General features: G+C 47.5%; 1 protein-coding gene across 8 annotated transcripts in view; it reads left to right on the forward strand.

The window, feature by feature from the left end:
- Positions 1–23,628, forward strand: part of Msi2 (musashi RNA binding protein 2) — a 370,828-nt gene extending 347,200 nt beyond the window's left edge. For 2 of the 8 annotated variants that reach the window (XM_041664105.1, XM_041664107.1), the window contains 3 exons: positions 14,155–14,363; positions 16,022–16,094; positions 18,468–23,628. In XM_041664105.1, the coding sequence (XP_041520039.1) occupies positions 14,155–14,363; positions 16,022–16,063 (251 nt within the window). In that variant the 3' untranslated portion in view covers positions 16,064–16,094; positions 18,468–23,628. The remainder of the gene's footprint in view (positions 1–14,154; positions 14,364–16,021; positions 16,095–18,467) is intronic. The other 6 variants (XM_041664109.1, XM_041664110.1, XM_041664106.1 and 3 more) reach the window with 3 other exon arrangements.
- The last annotated feature ends 609 nt before the right edge of the window (positions 23,629–24,237 follow it).

The raw sequence follows: 24,237 nt of genomic DNA on the forward strand, positions 1-24,237 counted from the left end.
GCTCCTGATGGTGGTGGTGAGTGTGGGCAGTCATGTTTCTGTTGTCTTTTCTCTTGCTTGGTTGGGGCTGCGGTGAGAGAGTGTCTCTGAGGCATACTTTCCCGCCTCTCTTACACTAGGACCTGCACACCTCCTCTCAAACACTCTTCTGAGCACGCTCAGCGGGAAGGTTTGTCCACACCTATTAATCCTCTCTCAGTGTCCAGCTTCCTGTTAGTACCAGCTGGTTTGCATGTTTGCTTGTTCAGATGAAACAGTTCAAGAAACAAACTCATATCCAACTCTCGAGAAATGTCCTTTTTTGTACACTTTCGTTTTCTATTTTTTTTTTATCAGTTACAACTCCAAAACACCTGTTGTCTAGTAAAACATTTCACACCTCCCTTGCCTGTTCTTAGATTGTATGTATCTGTGGGACTGAACTAAATGCATGCACTGTAGTAGATGTCCTGGTAGCTGTAGCTGTAGTTGTAGAACATGCATTGTTGAGTTGATATTACAGGGTCTCCGAAGGTGCGGCCCAACACCGCCATCTGAAGGATAGCATGGGGGACCAGGAAGGAGAAGGGGTTCCATGTTTTCAATGTTGCCAGGGGGCTTGGATCCATGTTCTCGCCATCAGCCACCACCACCTCTCCTCACGATCCCCACTCTCCCAGTCTAGAACTGGGTCACCACCCCTCAGCTCGAGCCCACCCAACCGAGATCCGTGCTCCCCATAGCGGAGTGAGTGGAGCCAGAGTTGGAAGGAGTCGTCTGGTTCTTCCAGGGTCTTATCTTCCCCACACTGTTCTTGACCAAAGCAGCAGATCTTTTCTTGGTTTTTTTTTGTGTTTTTGTTTTTTGTCTTTTAAGTCCATTGGCCAGGCTTCTCTAAGCTCAGCTTCTCTTTGAGCCCTTCAGGGACACAGGTCCCTATGAAAAGGTCAGCCCGTGTCATCTGCTCCTGGGGGTGGAGGGAGCTAAGATGTGGCAGAGAAGGGACAAGAGCTGTGGCCCCTGCAGACAGGCAGTACCTTTGGCTCTGGTTGATGCTGGCATTGCCTCTTAGGAACGGTGATGATGACAGGGGCCAATGGCGTCAATGATGGCCCAGTATCCCTAGTGGTGAGGTGCCTGGCACAACTTTGCAGGGAAGAGAGACGTATGACGGGCCTGGGACAGCCAAAGAAGAGGCCACCCAGTTTCCCCCTAGGTCTCTCTAGAAGGGTTTTCTGGAGGGGACCTTTGTTTTCTACTTGGGGCTTGTGTGTTTGGACACACTGTCTTCTCTGCATGTGTGACAAGCCATAAGGGAGCACAAGAGGCCTCAGAGCTTCTATACCTAACTTTCTGAGACCATATGAAGTGGGGATATTAGTTACTGCCTAGAACTGTGTGTCGAGTCAAGGTGCTCAGCATCCAGCAGGGGCATGGTTCAAGACCTATAGCATACAAGTTATCTACCACGGGCTACAGAATCCAGGAAAAAGTCACGGAGTCCATAACATCTTCCAAAGGCCATATCGTGGTAGAATGAAATAGAAGCCTCAAGGGGAAATAAAAGCAGCGATGCTCTAGCACTGTTAGAACAGATAGGAACTGAGCATGCGCCGGGACAGACAGAATGAGGACAGCAAGGCTCCAGGTGGAAAAATACAGGAGGAGCCATCCTTCCAGCAAGGTCTCCCTGAGGACAGGGGAGATCGGCAGAAGAAAATGGCTGAGGCTTGGCTTTCATGCTGCTGCCGGTGCTAAATGACCTAGGACTGGGGAGTAGTGGCAGCAAATGAGAGCAGAAGCCCTGGTGTCCTGCATCCCAGGACAGTTTGCTGAGAAGGAGGCTCTGGTGCCTGTAGTCTGGACCCCTCAGAGCTCCAGCCCAGAAGGCAGGCAAGCGGACTGGCATGCCTGTCTCAGGACTTGTCAGCCTCTCCTGAATCAGAGAAGGAGATTAGTACCCAAGACACTGGCATGGACATCCCAACTTTTCTGAGATGGCTCTGGATCTCTGCTGCCACCTTTGTGAAAATGTCTCAAAGCCCTCCACCCCGACCCCCATGCTGGAGGACATCCTGAAGCCATAGGACATAAGCAGTAATCCTGTGGCTTCCAGGAGAGTCCCTGTTTGCCATGATGTGGTCTCTGGCCTGATAATGACCACTCCCAGCTTCATTTTAAAACAGGAAAGCGAACTTGGGAGATGGATCAGTGGGTAAAATACTTGCCCCTTAAGCATGAGGACCTGAGTTCAGATCTCTAGAACTCAGAAAAGCCAGGTACAGCAGCATGTGACAGCACACACCTGTAACCCCCAGCATTAGGTGGACAGACAGACAGATCATGGAAGCTCGTGGGACAGCCAGTGTAGCTAAAATGGCAAACTCCAGGTTCAGTGAGAGACCCTGTCTCAAAAAATAAGGCGAAAAGCAATAAAGGAAAATATCCAATATCAGCCTCTGACCTCTACACGCACGCACACACAGCTAAGAACACCTGCACACACATGCATGCACACACAGCTAAGTACACCTGCACGCATGTGCACAAACAGCCAAGAACACCTGCACACACATGCATGCACACACAGCTAAGTACACTTGCATACATGCGTCTACACCTGCACACATGCATGCACACACAGCTAAGTACACTTGCATGCATGCGTGTGCGCACAGACAGAAAGGAAAATGGGTCAGTGTGTGCCTTCATCTCTGCACATACCTTTTCTGCACCTCTGTCAGCAAGATCTGATGGGGGATGAGAAGTAAGGGGACACAGAAAAGCTCTCTCAACTTCCTGCCAACCTCCCTGTGTCAGCAACAAACATCCCTTTGGGAACTGTAGCCTATGTGTGGGGAAAGTCATGGAGAGAGCCTCTTGTTAGGATATAGTCACTTTGTTGATGTAAATAGAATCAGTACAGTGGCCCAGAGAGAAAACAAACTCTGACCCACGAGGACTGGGCACTGAAACTAGGTAGACTTACCCAACCCACAGGGTGTTACTTCAGTGTTCCTCCCTCAAGCCCCTGCCTGTCCCAGCTTGTCACTAAAATTTTCATTTCTAAGAGAGCCAGGACTTTAGCCATAAAGACTGGCAATAGGTTTTAAGTAACTTCACCGAATCTATAGTAACGCACACGACTCCTGCCGCTGGCCTCAGCTTCACTCATTTTCCAAGGGCTTTGGACCAGCCCTGTGGAGGATACAATACATCAGCTCCAATCAATAATTTTGTAATAGAAATACCATGCACTTGATAAATCAACTCTAGAGCAATTAGTGACTAGCCTTAAAGTCCGGACCAAAGTATAAGTTAATCCTGAAGTGAATAGAGTCAGGGAATGTTAATGGTCTTTAAATCAGTGGAATAGTCTGCAGTAGGTGACACGTCCCACTCCCTTGAGTAAAATGGCCGCCACTCATGCGCTCTAGAGGAATGCTGGGAAGTGTCTAGGTTCTCCTGGGTGCTCCACAAGTGAGGAGAGTGTATTATCCACGGGCCTGGAGGCCTGCTGCCCCTGGTGGAGGTACTGAGGGGTGTGAGAATTCCTGAAATCTAAAGAAGGAGGTGGAGTTGGAGATGTAGCGAAGTTGGTAGTGTGCTTAACTTCGTTTGCAAGAAGCCCTGGGTTTCATCCCCAGCATTACACACACCTAGCAGATGGCATATCCCCCTAGCCTCGACAGGGAAATCCAGAAGTTCAAGGCCTCAGCTACATTCCCAATACAAAGCCAGCGTGAGCTGTACGAGATCTACCTTAAATGTGCAGTGCAGTACAGTGCAAGACCACACAGAAGATGGTCCAGAGTTTTAGCAAAAGCCAAGAGCTTTATGCTGATTGGCTAAGGCCTGTATTATAAGAGCCAATCGCCATATATTCGATCTATCTACTTCTAAACCAAATGGCTTTTATATAGTGGGGGCTGTGGAGAGGACAAAGTCCTAAAGGTAAACTTGAGGGCTGATAAAGAAAAAGGAAATTAAGTTGTAATAATGGCCGGAGGCACCTGCCACAGTCCTGGGGGTTCATGGATAAACACCCACACTGTCCACACCCTTAAGGAGTTGCCAGCCTGGTGTGAAGACAACGGGTAATTAATGACAATACAATATCAAAAACCCAGTCACAGAAACCTGTTCCTCACAAAGAAATAGCACAGGAGGGATATGGTTAACTAGTCTAGAACAGAAGAATCCATTGGAAGCCTTGCAGATGGTTCGCTTTGGCTGGAGAATTCAGTGCAGTGGGGAAGGAAGTGGGGCGAAAGAAAGAAGAGCGGACAGGGCCCAGAGTAGACAGCTTTAGCCCCTCAATCCAGGAAGCAAGGCTGTGTGTGCGGCTGGGAATCTGGAAGACAGACACTAAACACATTCCTTGACAGGACATCAGTGCCCTCACATCTCCACTCCACTTTCGCTGGCAGGTTGTCACCCACTGCCTTCCTCAGGCTGTTGGTTCCCATTCCTTTGCCCTCATGGCAGCCACTGCCCTCATTCTTCTGCTAGGCCATTTCTTGTCTTTGTCTGGCTCAAACCAGCAGAAAGCCATACCTGATGAACCCTACCTGGGTCCCCTAGCCTTTGTTCTGTGTCCTCAGCCACCTTGCTGCTTGGTGACTTCTGAATGACAGTCAAGGTTATGAGTCGTTAAAAATATTTCCGTGGACTGGGGAGGTGGCTCAGCCGGTAGAGTGCTTGATGCATATGCACGAGGACCTGAGTTCGGATCTCCAGCATCCTTGTAAAAAGCCAGGTGTGACAGCAAGTGAGCACTGGGCACTAGGGAGGTGGAGACAGGAAGATGCCGGTGGCACTATCTGGTCTAGCCCCTTGGTTCTTCCAAAAAATGAGCTGAGGACAATAGAAGACACCTGACATCACCCTCCGGCCTCCAAAGGTACATATATACACCAGTGTGTGTGCACACACAAGCACAAATGGAAAAATAAAAAAAAATTATACTTAAAAACTTTTTGAGGCAGGGTAGCTCTGGCTGTCCTGAAACTCACTCTGTAGACCAGGCTGGCCTCCAGCTCACAGAGATCCGCCTGCCTCTGCCTTTCAAGTGCTAGGAATAAAGGTGTTTGCCACCACTGCCTGAACACATTCTTAAAATATATTTCGTATGGATCTCAGGGTCGACGGCAGCTCTTCCATACAAGACAGACCATCTGTCCTGCAGGAGGCCAAATAAGCGGATTGTACAGATGGGTAATCGCTGTGCAGTTAAGGAGCACAGAAAATAAAGGGGCCTTTTGCTTCTGGATGCTTAGGAATATTAATAGAAGTCTCCCTTTTCCAGCTTGGGATGCCATAGGGCAAGGGACAAGAAAAGAGTGCTTTTGAGCAGCTGTGATTGGCTGTTGGGATTAGTCAGAGGGCAAGGGAGCTACAGTGAAGTCCACTCTAGTGTGGAACGGGAGGATTCCTGCCAACATCACAAAGTAGACACCTGCTGGGGAGTTGCCTTAAGGAAGAGTATCTTGTTAATGAGAGAATAGTAGAGACACTCCCCAGCTTTAATAATTCATAATAATATTAACAACAGTTCATCAGTAGTTGCTCACATTATATAAGCGAGCCAAGCGCTGTGTGCCATGCCCACACGCCATACCCCACTTAATTCTGAAACCATTATGGGTATACCATCAGCCCCCCTTCCCATTTTAACGATTATAAACTGTGTCTCGGGGAAGATAGTGGTTTATCTGCGGTGGCAGTGACAGGATTTGAGCCTGCCCCATCAGCCTGTATTCCCAGCCATGTAACAGTGTAGCGAGGCTGCAGCTCTTAAACACTCAGCAGAAAGGCGTAGCTGCTCCCATCCAATTCTCCCTATCCTTAGGGGAGGCGATAACCCCAAATCGCTGACAAGTGGTCTCAGGAGGCACGCTATGTGGGTTTTCGCACCTGCTTCTGCTGTTGCAGCCTCACCGCCATACTTCTGCCTGGCTGTCCTTTGACTGACATTTTGATCTGGTCCCTGTGTTCATTCAGACCAATGTCAGACAAAAGAGACCCAGAAGAGGTGTGGTCCCGCAAGGGGAAGCCTGACGAAACAAAATTATCTGAAGGGAACCTTATTAGTTAAAATAGGAGTGAAGGAAGTTAGTCACTGTCTGAGGCCATGGAGCAAGGGAGGGAATCTCTCCATAGCAGACTTCTCAGCCAGGAGTCAGCGTCCCTTCGCCTTTGCACAAAGTGCCTCTGGAAAGTGCCTGGGAAACACAGCCCAGCCCTAGAGCAAGGAGACCATTGGCTGCCCAGTTGCTGGGGCTGTGCTGTGGGCCAATGGTGGAGAAAGGGGAGTGGCCACAAACGCAACAGACTCCTTGCCCAATCTTCTTGCAGGAAGGCTTGGGCACCAGGTACCATAGCAACTGCAAACAGGGGCTCATTTGTTTTGTAGATGAGTAATTACTACACAATTAAAGAAGGCTAAAAATAAATGGGCCCTTTGTTCCTGGCTACTTATTAATATTAATAAAGTGGTCTGTCCAGGTCTGTGGCAAACAGTGAACGCAAGCCTGGGTACTCACTGATGTGTGAGGGAAGCTGCCCAGCCCTCCTCCCCAGCCAGCTTCCCTCTTTCTGGAAGTTATTTCTGACTATGTCTTGGAGAGGGTGAGCTTCCCAGGCCTTGGAAAGTCCAGCATTACAGAGACACACAGCACCCTGGGTACCCTGGAGTCTGAAAGTCCATCAGACACAAATCTAGCCCCTCTCCCTACTAGAGAAGAGGCCTGAAGCCCAACAGCGCCCGTGACTGGAAGAAACCCCTTGTCTCATTAGCTGCCTTGGGCCTCACAGTCTCCCCTTTATTACAGTACGACAGTCTTTAGAGCGTCCACTGAAGTAACCCCTGAGATTTCCCAGCCTCTCTTCCGGTTTGCAGGTCTTGAAGAATAAATGATTATGACATGCTAGGGGGTTACGCTGAGATCATCTGCTCCATTCCCTAGGTCAAGGTCTTGAAGGTTCGAATAGCTAAGAGGAAGTTGAAGCCTCCAGGAGGTGCACCTGAGTGAGAGATAGCTCAGGAGATACCTGTCGGAGGAAGGGCTGGATGTCAGGCCCTTCTACTAAATGAAGATTTCAGACTTAGCCCTAGTAGGTCACGTCAGCTCTGCAGCTCTGTATTGCTGCTGTGTCCAAAGTTCCCTATCCTTTGTCCTAGGAGGCGTAAGCAGTGTAAAGGACGGGGGCTTAAGGATAGCACGCAGAGAAAGCCAGGAGCGTCCCAGTGATAGGAACTTCAGTGGAGGTGTGGAGTGTGCACTTAGGAACGGTCAGCCAATGAGTGCCGGATGCATGAAGGTGTGGCAGGCCTTGCGTTGACAGAGTTAGACTCACGCTTTCAGTCTGTCAGATTTCTAGCCGTAAAGTGTGCTTGGTGGGACCTTTTAGGGTTCCGCGGTTTTGTCTTTGCGGCTGGTGTTCATTAATAGCAGAAGACCTGGGGCTAAGAGGCATGGGTCAATTGGTAAAGTGTGTGCTGTTACAAGCAAGGGGACCTGAGTTCTGATCCCCGGGGCTCAAATAAAACCCAGACACAGTTGCATGGGTAATGCCAGCCCTGGGGGAGAGGGGTGGAGATAGGTGGAACCCTGGAGCTGATTGGTCAGCCTGCTTAGCCAAATTGATGAGCTCCAAGTTCACTGAGAGACCCTGTCTCAACTAAGGTGCAGAGCCATAGAGGAAGACACTTGACATTGGCCTCTGGCCTCCACATGCACCCACACAGATACCACATATACACACATACACATACATACATACACCACACACAAATTCAGTAACCCACTAATCACTGCTAATGAGCAAGTCAGCCTGAAGATTTTGCGTCGGTGCAACAGTGCCGCATGCCAGAATCACCTGAGAATTTCTTAACTTCCCCACCGCCGGGACACCTTTTAGACCCATCAAACCAGAATCTAGGAAGGTGAACCCCTAGGTAAAGCCTGTGTGTGCCTATAGCCTCAAGTCCTGGTTGCTTTTATAGCTGCAAAGCATTCCTAACCATCCCAGACACCAGCAGGAGAGGTTACCAAGCTAGGTTTAGAGTCCCTCTGGGCTCAGGGCTCTTCACTTACCAGGGTCAAGAAGACTACCATCGAAGATAGCCGTAAGGGCTCTTTGTCTCTTTGGCTTGACTCCCACCTTTTCTGAGAACTGCCTGAGATTGGGAGCAAACAGTTTGGAGCAACCGTAAGCAGGGGAGCGGTCCTACTCCTAGACTAGCTGACAAATGGGGGCCTCTTGCTAAGGTCGGAGTTTGTTTGTTATTAGAGACCTAATTAGGAACATGAGAGGGAGCTGAATGGCCCCGCGCTTGGTTAATTAGTGACATGTATGCGCCCGCTTTGAACTTCAAGGACACAGAGCTATTAGTGCTTACATCAAAAATGGATTAAACTCCTGTGCCTTCACAATCATTAAAGACAGGACTGCTCAAGTGGAAAGCCTTTTGTGCAGGTCCTCGAGGGACTGTGCCCTGGGCACACCCCCCCCCAGCCCACCACCCACACCCAGCTTCCAGATCCCCTGGCACTAAGATGCCATTAGATGCTATTGGGCTGTAAATACTAATCAACCAGAAGGTGTCCCAGCTCCCCTCTGGGACAGTGGAGTGGGATGGCCTTTGAAGACTGAGATAGCCCTCTGGGGACCCCACTGTGTCCAGGTACTTTAAAGAGGTCAGGAGGCCCAGTAAGGGCTCAGGCCTGGTCTGTGCCCGTTCCCACTTAGTGACTCCCAACACTGCCCCCCCCCCATTTCTGGTTTTTGCTACATGGCTGACTCTTTGTTTTACGACGCAGTGGAAGGTGCCCAAGTCCTCAGCAGAGATGGAGTCCCCTGTGTCATGTTAGGCACCATCCAACCTTGGGGAGCTCCCTGGCTAATAAGAGCAATGTCTGCAGCGCCAAACTGTGATTCAAGGAGGGGTACCTCGGCCGTGTCGTGACTGAAATCACATGTACTTTGTAGTTGGAATGGAATTCAGTCCTAAGACCCTGGGTTTGCCCATCTGTTACATACAGAAGGGTGATGGAGCCCATCTTAAAAGCTGCCTTGAGTGAGCGGCCTTCCCAGCCTGGCCCCACTCGTCTCCTTAGCTTTCCCCTATCTTCGCCCATTAGTGTGCACTAGCGAAACATCTCCTACCCTGCCGGTCCTAACGGGGATGTCCTGGCCACTGATTCTTACATAGCTTTTCATCACTGCTGGAATACAGTGGGAGGCCATCTTTAAGTCTATAGTCCTGGCCCCGGATTTCATAATCCTTCAGCATATTTGCAATACAGGAAAATGCATACTGCTCATATAAAGCAGGAAGATCTCTGGCTGAGGCAGGCAGGCAGGCATGTGACCTTCAGGGTGAGCCTGTAGCAGGGTAGCAGCAAGTGGTCTTGACTGGAGATGTTGGGAAAGCCAGACTGATTTCTTCCTTGATGAGTTAGGTGACCGGTGTGCCTCAAGGACAAAGATGGTTCTCAGATCTAAACAAGCCAAGCAAGGTACTTTCTCAACATCAAACAGAAAGTTCGGCCTGGACTCGCCAAACTGTTAGAGAGGAGGGAGCTGCTTCCAGCCTTTGGGCTCGCTGTTTAATCTTGATCTCAGACGCTAGAGGGCTGGATGGGGAGGCAACCTTCAGAGGCTGGATGGTTTAGTGCAGCACTTCCTGGGTGCTATGGTTACGAGGGGATCTCCTTGTCCTCTGTCCCTTCACATTCTAACCAGCGCTAGACAGCATAGAAAGACCTGGATGTCCAGGACCTACAGAAAGGCTATCGTGATTCACTTCACTTCCCTACTCCCAGGGATTAATACCACGCCTGGCCCAGCCCTTCCTGATCACAGGTAAGCCAAGCCACATACAGATGGCAGCCCCCTGGCTCACTTAGAAGTGTGGGGGAAACTGCCTGAAAAGCACTGGCCTGGCATCTCAGGGAAGGGTCTGCATCTCCAGCATAGGCTGCTGCTCCATTTCTGCTCCCATCCCTGAGATGAGATAAGAGGGCTTCATTGAGAGAGCCATCCACACGTTTCTTGAGTATAAGAAAGCTTTTTCATTTAACGTAAAATGCCTCCAACTCTCACTCAAATGCATTCCTCTTGCTTTGCTGTCCTGAGGCATGACAGGTGTCCCAGCTTTTCACGTAGCCCCTCCCCCAAGAGTCCTTTCTTCATGTCCAGGGTGATTAAATGCACCAAGAGATGGATTAGACCCTTTCGTAAATCACCTTCAGGTTTGTGTGGCAATTCTGTTGGATTTTGCTCCCTCATACGGTACTTGTGTTGGGCTCTGCATACACCTGATAAGTCACGAAGCCTTTTCTCCTTTTCATTCTCACAGCAGCCTGGTGACTCAGGCTGAATAAGGGACACAGTACTCGTGTGTTACAGATGAGGACACAGGCTGGACCAGGGCACACAGGTGTTGGGGAAGGGCCAGGGTCAAACTCGGGTCTTCTGACTCCAAGTCCAGTGTCCCCTCTCTATCCATTATGCCTGCCTCCTGAGGGTGCTGCCTGGACTGGAAAAGCCTAGAGGATGCTGGGGACCATGTTCAGAAGGAAGAACCAACCTAGAATTAAGTCAGGGCTGTGGACACTGCCCAGAATTGCTGACTGGGAAGTGAGCCTGCTTACCACAGTGAGCCCCCAGACAGTCAGCCTCATACAGGAGTCTTCCAGGCCATGTAACAGCCTCAGCTTCTGCTGCAGGCATGCTATGATGTTTCTGCATATTACACACATGCATGCGCACAGTCATGGCTGGACTAGCCACACAAAGTCAAGATGCCCTTCTTTATCCATGAAAAATGATGTCACCTGTCTTCTTCCTAACCTGATCCTGGGGTAGGGGTCACACCTGACCCCTTCGAATGAGTTCTGGTGCCTAGGGAAGGGAGCCCTTTATTTCACAGGAGGCAGCACACGGTGGTTTGGCTTCTTGCCTGCTCCTGTGCCTCTCACAGCTTGGAGAAAGAGAGGGTCCCTGTTACCACAGCAGCCAGCTAGTACACAATTTGTGGAACTGTGGTGACTTCCAGAAAACAAGGAAACTCATCTGTCCCAGCTTCCAAGTGTCTGTCCCTATCCCTTCCTGAAGTGTTCCCAAATATGTCTAGGTTGCTTGCCTGGGGACCTTAGCATGCCGTCTGGAATGTGGTTCTTCTGCCACAGGAGACACAGTTGTTGATGTGGAGTATGAAGAGACAGCTCTTCTTCATAGCCAATCCCATAAGGGCCGAGGTTCCACTGTCCCTGGAGAAGCAGACCAGCCCAGAACTAGATGTTTCTTGCCTGCCCACTGTACCCTCTGGTGAGGACCTGCCAGCCAAGTCATCTCCCCTTCGCTGGGCTTGAGCTGAGCAGGTGCCTAACAATGGAACTGGGAGTGGCCCGAAGCCGCATTCTAGGACAGTGCCTTTCTTTCCAGAGTGCTGTTGGTATCGGTTGATAAAAGACGGCTGGGTAGGAAGGGGTGCCGTGAGCTTGCTGTGAGATTCTCTCTAGACCGTCTCAGGCACCAGGCTTTCAGGTGCTCGTGGGACCAGAAAAGTTGCCAAGGGTTGGGAGAACACCCGCAGACCCCCCTGCCTTCCAAGCCTTGCACAGAGGTCTCTCTGGACAGCATTCTTCCGTGGGCATGCTGCCTCTTGTTCTTCTCTGGCTGGGTTTGTTCTCCAGACAACTCCCTTGCTTTCTCTTCATCCCCTGTCTAGTATCTTCCTGGAAACACATCCGTCCAGAGGAGAAAGAAGCTGAAAAATCTCCCTCCATCTTCCACTTGCGAGCTTTCTCAACCCTGCCTCAATCTCTTCCCCTAAGTCAAAGCAAGCCAGTTCCTTCCTCTGTAAAGGGAGGGAGTTGGCACCTAGGCACACCAAGAGCCCTCTGTCCAGCTCTTTACATTTGCAGAGCCCAGGTGGAAAAGGTTTGCTCCATTCCTGTAGTTCCGCCTTTTGCATTCCTTGGCTGGGTAGTTGCCTCCAGGAGCCAAAAGGCCCCAATGATATCTGCAGATTTAGTCTTCTTTACCCAGAAACTCTGTTGTCTACCAGTACATTTCCAAATAAGCTGTTCGCTCTCTTTAAGCCTCTTTGCTCCACCCCTTCCCCCCTTAACCCGCTTGCTCGGTTGTCTTGTTTATTAATTTCAAAGGAACTCCTGCCCGAGGGCATCCAGAGGCAGCAGTGCCCTTTCCTCTGCTGAGGTGGAAGCCAGGCCCAGCTTGGCTTTGTCCACCTTGGATCTTGTGTCCCCTTCTCAAGAGCAGTGTCTTGAATCTCTTCTTGCTCCTATGACAAGTGCATGGGAGAAAAAAATTAATCCACTTACACGTCTTCAAAGCCACGAGAGAAGTGAGGTCATCTAGCTACAGGTCCCCTGGCCAGAGGGACCCCACCCTTCACTTCAGATATTCTCTTTGCCTTGGAAGACAGCTGTTACAGGGCAGGGGAGAGACGCCTCAAGAGCTAGGAAGGGGAAGTGAGTCTTCTAAAGCTGAAGACAAGCGAGTATCCATCACTCAGTCTTGGTTTCTTCAAAACATGCAAGCTACGGACTGGCAGCTGCCAGCCCCCCACTCACTGGAGGTTTCAAAGCCAATAAGAGCTTACTTTTACAATGGAAATTGTTTGGGATTTTGTTTTGGTTTTTTTGTAGGGGGTATTTTTTTTTTAAGACAGAATCTCAATGTGTAACCTTTGCTGGCCTAGAACTTGCCGTGTAGACCAGAAACTCATAGAGATCCACCTGCCTCTACCTCCCAAGAGTTGAGATTAAAGGCGTGTGTCACCACCCAAAGTCCTATGGTGAAGATTTTTTAAAACAGAAAATAAAGTTGAGTCTACTAAGAGGCTGTAAAGCGGAAGCAGAATTCGCCTGTTTGACAGGCTGTGGCCCTCACTAGGAAGGTGTGATGGGTTAGGGATAGGCAAAGATGGAGCTTAAGGTCGTGTTGCCTTTGGCCACCCATCCCGCAGACACAGTGGATGCTGGTCTCCCTCTGTAGCCAAGGTGCATTCTCAACCTGATTTTTCCCAGTCTGGAGTTCCTACCTGAGATAATGTATGCAATCAGACGCATTTTGCTGTCAGCTGGTTTGGTTAGTATGCTCTGCATTCACACTTCTTTGTCTTTTTTTTTTTTTTAACCAAAGGAAAAAAGTTAAAATCCCTCCCTCCCTTTCCTTCTCCTGCAGGAGGTGAGTGTGTGGGTATCCTGTTAGGACCATTGGCTCCACCCCAGCCTTAGCCAACCTTCAGGTTACCATTCCCACCCCATCCCCTCCCTCCATCCCCCTGCTCTGCACCCCAATAGAGGACTTGCCCACCATCATTCCTGTTATGTTAAAGACGCCCGAACTTTCCATGACATATGCCATCCTCTGACCACTTCAATACTGCCGACTTTCATGCAGGGTATAAATGGGAGGGGTGGGGAGGGAGGGAGTAGCCAGTGGGGAGGGGGGAAGGAGGTGGGATGCAGAATAGAGATTTTTTTTTATTTTGTCTTAAGAAAAAAAAACCCACACACATACAAATTTGTCATTTAATGGATCCAAAAACAAAGAGAAATGAAATGAAACATACACACGTGCGCACACACACACACACACACACACACGAAAAAAAATGAATCCAAAATCCCTTTCCCAAAGATATGTTTTTCAAGGACACAAAATTGCTTTTGTTTCCTGTCATGTTTTAATATCAATATTAACACAATGTGTAGTCTAAAACTAGTTCCTTTGTAGTTTGCATGGGATGTGAATGCTGTCTCAACGTGCCCAAATCTAGAAGACTGCATGAGCGTCAATTCAGATGTGAAAAAAAAATATCTCTCTCTCTCTCCATATATATCTCTATTTCTATTGTGATAACTCGGTGGGCAGTGAAGCACCTCCGGTTGGTTGCCATACTGTGTTGAATGATTGTTTTTTTTTTTTCTTCTATCTATTTCTGGAGCTCCAAGCTTCTTAGTGGTAGCCTGGGCTGAGTATTCTTGAGTCCCTGCTGATGTTTTCGCATGGCCTTGGTTGAGTGTTAGAAGTTGGGCCTCAGCTGTTTTTTTTTTTTCTCGAGTGTTTGGCTTGTAATGATCGATGCATGCCTGGCTTCTGGCCTCATACCCAGCTCTATTCTCTGCACACCAGTCCTGAATAGCTACAGTGCTCAACCGAATTTTGGCGCGCCCGCTTCCCCGGCAGGCTCCAACCCGGCGCGGCCCGGAGGCTTCCCAGGGGCCAACAGCCCAGGACCTGTCGCCGATCTCTACGGCCCTGCCAGCCAGGACTCCGGAGTGGGGAATTACATAAGTGCAGCGAGCCCACAGCCTGGCTCGGGCTTCGGCCACGGCATAGCTGTAAGTACCTACCTCGCTGCCTTCCTGCCTCCTCCTTCCTCACCAACCCCACACAGCCCATGTGGAGGAGAGCCCAGGGTTAAGGACCGAGAAGAGACAGGGTGGCTCCCCATCAACAGCAGGCCAGCTGAAGCTCCCATCCGCTGGCCCAGCCACATAGTGTAAGGTGTGTGGCCAGCTCTACTCACCATTCCGTCACCTTGAACCACTCATACAACCCATGGCCCTGGTTACAAAGTAAGAATAGGATACTTTCCCCTCCAAAAAAGGGTGGGAGGGTGGTGAGAATGAGCTGATAGCCTAAAATCACGTTGTTCTGGCAAATGGTAAGTCTTCGAGCCACTCCCCTCACCTCGGTGGCCAGAACCCCGCCTGCTGGCCCATGGTGGCAGTAGTGCCTGGAAGTTCCCTCCCAGGCCATTCCTTTGCTAATGTTTCTTATAGTTTCTAGGTTCCAAGTAAGTTCCCATTTCCGTTCTTTAGCTGCAGCCCCCCCCCCCCCCAAGGCCAGATGCATTTGATATCTGTGATGCTCTGTGGTTCTGTAATCTGACTAATCCAGGCAATGGAAATTTGCTTAAGAGATTTGCATGCTGTTTTCAGATTGTATTGTTCTTTCCCCTCCTGGTGTGTGAGCATGAATGTGCCTGAGCCCACTTGCTGTCAGTCCCCCCCCCCCCTCCATTTTTGGGAACAGAAAACGGGGCGGTCTCTGCCCTAGCCAGCCTCACTCTTTTGGAGACGATTTGATTTTGAGTTGAGATGGGGGTGCCTGCCGTCCCAGGTTACGTCCCACATCAGATTCTGTCTTGGGGACTATGCTGGGGAGACCAAAGCCACTGTGAGAGCCTGGGGGACCAAGGCAACTTCACCCATGCCTCCTGGCGTTGGAGGAGCACACACACACACACATGCGCACCACACGCGCACAAACTCTGTCTTACACCTTCTTACACAGACACAGATATTCACATACTTGTGCATGTCAGCCAGCCCCTGGCCTGCGCTTCCTGAGCACCCCCCCCCCGTTCAATTCTGCTCCAAAGCCAGTATTACTTGAATCAGTAGTTTGATGAGTCTAATCCCCTCGGATCAACTGTAGTACCAAACGCAGAACATTGTTATTCAGCCCAGAGCTGCATCAGTTTGGGGGCCTGTCACATCAGCCCTCAGAACACGACTCATTTCCATTTTCAGCAGCTAGAAACACACACCCTGTTTGTTCTTGAAAACCTGGGTCTTGGGACCTTCACACTGTGATGTTATTTCTGAAATAATCACGGGCCATCACCGTTGATCCGCACTGACATTTCTTCCCTTAGATGAATCTGTTGAGACTTAGGACAGAGATCCCTGTATTTTGCCCTGTGGGGTTCATGATCACTACGGGCATTGTTTGGGTCATGGGCCCCTCGGAGTCTGGCTCTTGGTTTCCCCTTGGAAAGCATACACAAGCTTGGGTGAGGGAATCACAGGGGCAGGAAAGGAGGGAGCTGGGAACGGTGTCACCCCGATTCCCCATGGCACAGTGTCTCAGAATTACATATTCATGCTGGCAACCACAGACTCTAGTCTTAGAGGTGATCTCCTTTCCCATAGTATGACAATCTGTTCCCATGTATAGCGCACTGATGACCTTAACAATTGTGCAATTTTAGGGCCCTTTGATTGCAACGGCCTTTACAAATGGATACCACTGAACAGGTGCTTCCGTTGCCATCTCACTCTGAGGTATTACCGTCTCTGCCATGCGTCTCCGCCCTGCCTGCGTGTCAGTACACATATGTGCCCTGCTCATACGTGTACACACATGTCCATCTCATCATCACATCACATCTTTCTTCTCTCTCTGAACCCCTTTCCAAGGAAGGGGGAACAAAAAAATCTAGTCTCTTAGTCTCTCATTTCTCCCTCCGGCTTTTAATCATGCCCCTCATCTGCTTCCTCTCTCTCTCTCTCTCTCTCTCTCTCTCTCTCTCTCTCTCTGCTCATTTTGATTTGGTTCTTTTGGTTCCATTTTTGTATCTTCCCTACCCTCTTCTTTTTCTTTCTTGAGTGTGGGAAACTGGAAGGTGATCTCATACTGTGCCCATTCCAGGGAGATGGAGGCGGGTCAATTGGTCTTCTGCCAGGCCCAGGGCCAGGGGATGGGGAGCAGGGCCATTCTCACGGTCCTATTGAACTGACCCTGTGGGTTTCTCGGGCTCAACCAGTGGGGTTTGTGCAGCCAAACGGCCTGACTCCATCTTTTACTGAAAAGAAAACATTTTTTGCCAGTTAACTATGGAGTAATTATCAAGATTACCACGCGAAAAGCAAATTAAATTAACAGCATCACCTGCCTAACGTGAATTTGGATCCCTGCCAGTTTCTTAACCTTTTAAACTGAGCTCAAGTTAATTAAACATTTTGAAATCATTTTGATGGAAATACAGAGGTGGTGGGACAGAAGGAAACAGGGAGTGAGCAAGCCCCTTACAGCATCCCCCCTCCAAAACTGAGTGTCTGTCATTCTCACAGAAGCCCGGGTCTGTCCTGTGGCATAGAAGCTGGAGGCTGGAAGGCAAGTCAAGAAGAGGCCCCAGAATAGGTCCTACCTGGAACGTCCCATTAGCTGTTCACTCTTGGAGCTGGTGGGGCAGGGCAGCTCTGGGTTTGTCCTCTCTGGGAGGTATTGAAGAATTGCTCCTAGCCCCAGAGCAACTGAGACTGGGTAGATGGGGGCCATCCGAGAAACTCAGTTGAGTTGAGCTCCACAAATCTTTTAGATGCCTCCTATGTTGCTGTTCGACTAACTCCCCTGCCTCTGTTAACCAAATAAACCCTGTGTATGAACTTTCCCATTCCTCACCTCCATTGCCCTCCATCACTGGTAGAGCCAGAAGCCACTAACAGTCTGAAGAGAGCTACTCGCTACTAATGAAGCTGGGTTTGGGGGCTTGGGGACAGTAAGGATCCTCTGAAAACAAGGAGGACTGACAGCACCAAGAACTCTGAGGGCTGGAGATGACTTCAACTATCAAATCAAGAGGGACTCAAAGACTGCCTAGGCACAGCATGTCCTCGAGAGGCCAGCACTGAGGCTGCCAGTGTCCCCTCCTCACCCTCAGTTCCCCCTCCTCACAAGGCTCCTATGAGCTTAGCCTAGGGAAGGTAGAGGCTGGCCCCAGTCTATATCCATCCTCCAACCCGAAGTTTCAGTTTTTATATAAGGATAACGTAGCCAGGAGAGCAACAGTGTAAAGTCAAGTTACACGATTGCAGGGCAGCTGTGAAAGACTGGGCAGGAACCTCGTTTTTCTCCAGAAGTGACCCTCTGACATTGAGTACCATTCACGGAAGAGCCTGGGCCCACAGGCCATCCAGGATAACGCAGTTAGAAAACCTGAATCCTGGGCCTCTTTTGGTTTTCTTGAACCAGAACTGGTTATGTGGTTTATGGGTTTTGTTTTTGTTGTTGTTTGAAGTTTTTACTTGTTTTTTAAGTAGTTACATCAGTCCCTTACTATATAATCTCATAGTACAAATTCACATTCTCACTCAATGGCAGTTTTTATTTGTTTGATTGGTTTTGTTGTTGTTGTTTTTGGTTTTTGTTTTGTTTTGACTTTTGACTTTTCAAGACTGGGTTCTCTGTGTAACTCTGGCTGTTCTGAAACTTGCTCTGTAGACCAGGCTGACTTCAGACCCACAGAGATCCGCCTGCCTCTGCCTCCTGAGTGCTGGGATTAAAGGTGTGGGCCACCTCAGGTTTTTTTTTCCCCCGACAAAGCTTCAAAAGCAAAAATTTAAACAGAAAGGGAATTTCCTATCGATGTGTGATTTGACCAGCTAGCTGAAACCCATGCTGACTCATACTTCCCTCCATGAACTCCAGAACCTTCCAGCCCTGTGTCAGGTCTGTCTGGCCCCTTCCCAGCATCAGGCATGGCTTTAATACCTGGGTTACCAAGCTGGGAAGTCAGCCATTGGCCCAGCCATTTTCATACACACACACAGTCACACAACCTAGTCCTTTGACAACCATAGTCGAGACCTTACAAAGAACTATATGTGTGCCTGACATCTCTCTTTCTCCTCCCTCCTGACCTCCCTGCCCTACAGAGCATACCTGGATGTCCAGGCAAGACTGGGCGAAGTTTCTGAGTGGCCCTTTGTTTAGGTGATGTCCTCAGACCTGGATCCCCACCAGCCTCACTCCTCATCCCAACCAGAGATGGCACACTTTGGATTGAGGGTTGACTACATCTCATCTCACCGACCTGCTGTAATATAAGACAACAGCTTTTAAACGTGTATATAATCCATGATTTTGGTTTGGTTCTGTTTGTTTTCCTTTGGTGGTCTCCCTCTCCCTCCCCTCTCCTTTCTCCTTTTCGATCTCCCTGAATCACATTTGGTAGTGAATTTTGACTTAGTCTAGTGTCACCTTAGCTTAATATCTAGTTGAAAGCTAACCATAGTATACTTGTTATATATTAAGGAATTTTCTTTTTTCTTTAAAAAAAAAAGAATTTTGTTTTGTTTTGATTCTGTTCTCACTTTTAAAGGATGCTGAGATGGTGATGTTACTCTCCATTTTTGGTACCAATTCTGAGACTGTAAGAATTTTCATCTGGGACTTTGGCACTCACTGAAACAAAGTCGTGATGTGCGGAGCGGGAGGTGGGCGTAGACTCTCTGTTGCGTTGTAGAAGTGACATGCAGTTGGCTGCTTAACAGACTGGCAGTTCATTTTTGTGACGTCTCTTTGTTAACCTAAGTCTATTTTCGGCAATAAGGTAAGGACGGCCATGTTTTGAGCGCCTTCCTTTTCTATGAGTGCTTTTTTTTCTGTTCAAAGAGGTCATATTATAAGGTTTTTTGAAATTGTGAATTCTAAAAAACAAAAAACAAACAAAAAAATGTTGTAAATATAATTCCATTAACTACATAGAAACTATTAAGAAAGAGAGAATCAAAAATATTTTTGTGGGGGAGTTGCTCCCAGGCAGTTAGGTGCCCTGGAAGGAGGGGAAGGGAGGGAACCTTGATGAAGCTGATGAGCTACAGCAGGCGAGCACCCAGCTGCCAGGGCGACCGGATTCCACCCTTAGCGCCTCTGTTGGTGTGATAGACCTAAGAACCGCATTAGCACCCTGCCAGCCCAGCAACCTCTCAGTGCACAGCTTCAAATAGTAAGTAAGGTCTAGCTAGATTTTTATTTAAAATATGAAAAACTGCTTTTCCCAAGACGTTTTTTAAAGGAAAAAAAACAAAGCTACAATTTTAATATTTAACATAATTAAAGTTTCCAAGCACACCTGTTTTGGCTTAGGGGAAGGGCAGGGTGGGGGCATTCTTTTTCAGTCTTAATTTTTAAATATCTGATCATTTTATATTGTCCAGTCATTTCAGCCCCTCCAAAGGTCCCTAGGGTACTCTGCCTCTCTCCTCACCCTGTCCCCCATCCTGCTCCCAGAGCGGGGGCCCACGGGCCAGGAGCGGATAAGCCTGCATGAATACATCCTTTCTCCATCCACTTTCTATTTACAAATTAGGAAAGCAACCTTTCAGTTTATATATATATATATATATTTTTATTTTGATACCTCAGTGCTGCAAGTATCATCAGAGAGGCTATGGAAGAGGTTTTTTTTTTTTTTAATTTATTGTAGATGTAAACAGAATTTTAAAAATAAAAGGTATAAACATCACTGCACTGTGACTGGTGGGAAAAACTGACCGTTTCCTGTTTGCACATGCCTGACATTGGCTGTTATAATATATGGTCCTCAGCTGGGGAAAGACACATAGGATGAAGGATATTTTTTAATTTAACTTTTTTTTAAAATATTGGTCATAGGTCGGCAACAGCAACTGTAGAAATACAAACTCATTAGGTGGCATTAAAGCATATTGTAGTGTGGATATATATTTTTTTCTTTTTTAAAATGTGATATTGACATTTTATTAATATTTTTTAAATTGTTACGTTTATAAATTTGGTACTTAAGGCACAGCCAGTATGAGACACTGAATGCGACGTTTATTATAAAGAGCTGCTGCACTCCTGTTTTTATGAATTTTACTAACACGTAGACTACGTAGACATTCACAGACATGGTAGCGCAAAGGCATCGGCAAACCAAGTCTCCGGAAAGCTCACTCAGAAAGGAAAGAAGCCTGCTTCTGTTCTAACGAAATGCAACTTAAAAAAGAAAGAAAGAAAAGTCATGTTCTTTGTTTTTAAAATAAAATGCTGGGTTGTTTGGGAAGGTTTTGGGTTTGGGGTGTTTTTGTTTTGTTTTTAAGTTTCCAAACAACTAAACCAAGTAAAATGCTGGATGCTTTTAAAATACAAAACTTATTCAAGTTACAAAAATAACAAAATAGACGTTTTATTTAAAAAAAAAAAAAGCAGCGACAAAGAAAAAGAGAGACACTAAATCCCAGCAGTTCGGTGTCCAGCTAGAAGTAATGACTCTTTGTCCGTGTTGGTGATGTCTGTCCCCCGCCCCTGTCCATTTCTCCACATCCCCATCACCTCATAGAAGACCCTTTGTTGATCATCGTTTGTTAATAATGTATAAAATGGCTATCATGTAAGCGTGCTGTCTTGGTACTAGCGTAGTAACTTTTTTTCTCTTTCTTCTAGTACATAGGTATAATGTAATTAAGGTTTTAAAAAAATTAGACATAGTTATTCAGATTTAGGACCAGTAAGGATAGAACTTTCTCTTATTTATGAAAAGAAAAAAATGCTGATAATTTGGGGGCAGTTTTTTCCTTTTTTTTTTCCAAGTTCAAATTTAATTTTATTTTTACTGATTTGATGTGGTTTCAACTAACCCAAGGTCTCACAATGTTCAAATGCCGGCCGACTCTATGGCATTTTGTAGGTCCCTGCCCCCCTCTCTGTGAAGGGGTGTGCCATACTACCTTAAATGCAAACACTAGATATGCAAAACTGGATTTTTTTAATTTATTTTTTAAAAGAGGGAGGCATGGTATATTAAAATGATTTTACTAAGAGAAAAAATATTTTTTTAAGGATGCTCAGAAGAAATTGATAATCTGTGTGAATATGTTTTAGATGTTTATATACATTTTGAAGAGACCCAGTAGCCCATAGCACAAACCTTGTGAACATCTGATATGTTTTCAAGTGGCTACCTAGGTTAAGGTTCACATTAGTCCCCCCCTTCCTCATCTAGAAGTCCATCTTAAACAATTTTTGTAAATTCTTTTAACACCGATGTCCATCCTTGTCTTTGTTTCAGTTAAGCTCAGTAGCGAATGTGGGGACCGGCTCTCACCTTCCTAGGGGAGAAACCCTCTTGGCTAATGGCTCTTCCCTGGCATTACCAAATAACCACCAGGGGACTCTCTGGCTTCCAGGTCCATCTGCCTGAGACCTCCCCTGCTCCTTACCTCCCAGTGGGGGAGATGGAGTGGCAGCGACTCCTGGTCCCCTTCCTACTTCAGCCTGGATGTGGGGCTAGTGGAGATGACCAAGCCTGGGTCTCCTCCGCAGGAGCCTCTGCGTGTGTGGTTCGTGGCGTTCCTCACACCCGTTGGGAAAACCAAATAGCCTCACACTCATTCCCCACCGCTCATTGGCTTGATTCAAACGAAGCTACAACAGGCATTTGTGGTTTTTTATTTTATTTTATTATTTTTTAATCCTTCATAACCATTCTCTTAATTTGAACTTGTAGCTTGGGCTTTAAGGTAGCATGGCTCGATTGCTGTCAACGTCATGTTTCGCTGCACTGCAGTCCACAGCCAGTGAATGTTACACACATCTTGCTAGACTAGTATAAAACTCATTGGGTAATTGTGGGTTCTAATGACCTGAAAGGTGTTCAGTTTTCTTTGGGGGGGGGGAATTCTTTTTCTTTCATTTCTTCTTTCAATTGAGAATTTTTTGGGGGGGTTATTTTTTGGTTCCAACTAGAAAAACAAAAGCTATTTTGGTCTTTAGTGGAAACGAGGGCTAGGGACTTGCCTCCGCCACCACTACCCCTCTGCTTCATTCTGCCACTCGCTCGTCACAGCATCTTCAAGACTAAAGCAATATAGTTTACTACATTTTTTTAAATTGAAGGTCAGCCATGCTTTCTGTATTATATTGCATATGAAATTGTTTACAAAAGAAACACTAACTCATACTTCTCTCTATCAGTTGGAAGTGACACATAGGGACAGGGAAATTAGAGGGCAGGTGAGGGGGGAGAGGATTTTTGGTTTTTTTGGTTTTGGTTTTGGTTTCTCTTCTTGATTGTGCTTTACTAGCCAGAACCTCCAAGGAGGGCAAAAGCCAGCCAGGCAGAGAGAGTAGAGGAAGAAGGGCAGGCTGCAGGTAAGCACATTGAACAGAGCCACTGGGAAGCTCCCCAACCCTCAGCTAGGGCAGAAAACAAACGTTAGCGAGCCCAGGCCTGGGCACAGACACTACACAAGGCAATGCTGGTAGGAAAGCAATACTCTAATACTGCTTAAGTTTGTTTTCTTCTTTCTTTCTTTTTTTTTTTTCTCACCAAAAAGAAGTAAACTAAAATACAAAAACAAACAAACAAAAAACCATATAAGTAAAACCCACCCCTCTCGGGGAAGAACGATAGTTCAAACATGGCTATTGAATAATCAGAAGGTATTGTCTCAGATAGGATTTAATTTCCGGGAGGCAGGGCACGAGGGGGGAAGGGAACGGGACTGAGGCAGTTCCAGAGCCTCCGTGGAAGGCTCCTACTGCTGTATTCTGTACATACTGTACCGCCCTGTGTGGAGTCTGTGAGTGTGCTCTTGAGTAGCGTGGGCTAGCCAATCTGCCATTCATGGTGTTACAAACTCAGAATTCCATATGTAATAGGATGCAAGTCTAAGCGTTTCATGTGGAAATAAATGTATCTAAATAAAACTTCCCCTAGCACTGTGGCTGACCTCACCCTTACTTTTATACTTTAGTATGAAACTGATGAGAACTTTGGTAGTGAGTATTTTTTTTATATATATACATATATATGTATCTATATATATATATATATCTCAAGCATCTTTCAGGTCTTTGTGTGTGGCTTTCTTAAAGCCCTGTTGTACAAAAAAACAAAATAAAATTACTATGTGGATGGCAGTCTCTCACATCACAGATGTGGAAAGTATACTTTTATATTTGTATTTTCAAATAAATAAGTTTGTGAAAGGTTTCCATCCTCTACTGTGGTCCAGAAATCAATGTGTTTGTCTGACAAAAAAAAAAAAAAAGAATAAAATAAACTGTTTTGAACAGAGTCGTTTAGTGTTCTTGCTCTTGCAGAGGTGGGGGCAAGCAAAGCTGCCGTTGGGTTTGGGGTATCACTGAGTCGCACCTTCATGCGCTTACCCCACAGCGTGAATGTTGGTCATGTGGCCTTCAGCCAAAAATGGGGCGGGAAGTGGGGAGCTTTTTCCTGTCCCCTCAAGGAGCTGGTTTTGTAGAGTGACTCTGCAGAATAGGATGGAAGAGCAGACCCGGAACTAAGTCACGTGCAGTGGGAGATGCACAGAACCTGGGGGCAGATCTGTGGTTCTTGGTGGTCTTAGGACCCAGGTGAAGGGAAGGTATAAAAAGGGTCAACTGGTTGACCTCCTTGCTCGCTTGATACACAGCGTAAGAGAGTAGACACCAGCCCGGCGGTGGTGGCACACGCCTTTAATCCCAGCACTCGGGAGGCAGAGGCAGGAGGATCTCTGTGAGTTCGAGGCCAGCCTGGTCTACAAGAGCTAGTTCCAGGACAGGAACCAAAAAGCTACGGAGAAACCCTGTCTCGAAAAATTAAAAAAAAAAAGAAAGAAAGAAAGAAAAAGAAAAAGAGTAGACACCAAGGCAAACTCCAGCAACCTGGAGCAGGTG

The sequence above is a fragment of the Microtus oregoni genome, unplaced genomic scaffold (assembly GCF_018167655.1).
Source record: "Microtus oregoni isolate MIOR12 unplaced genomic scaffold, Mior012 000015F_ref0000493, whole genome shotgun sequence".
Classification (NCBI taxonomy): Eukaryota; Metazoa; Chordata; class Mammalia; order Rodentia; family Cricetidae; genus Microtus; species Microtus oregoni.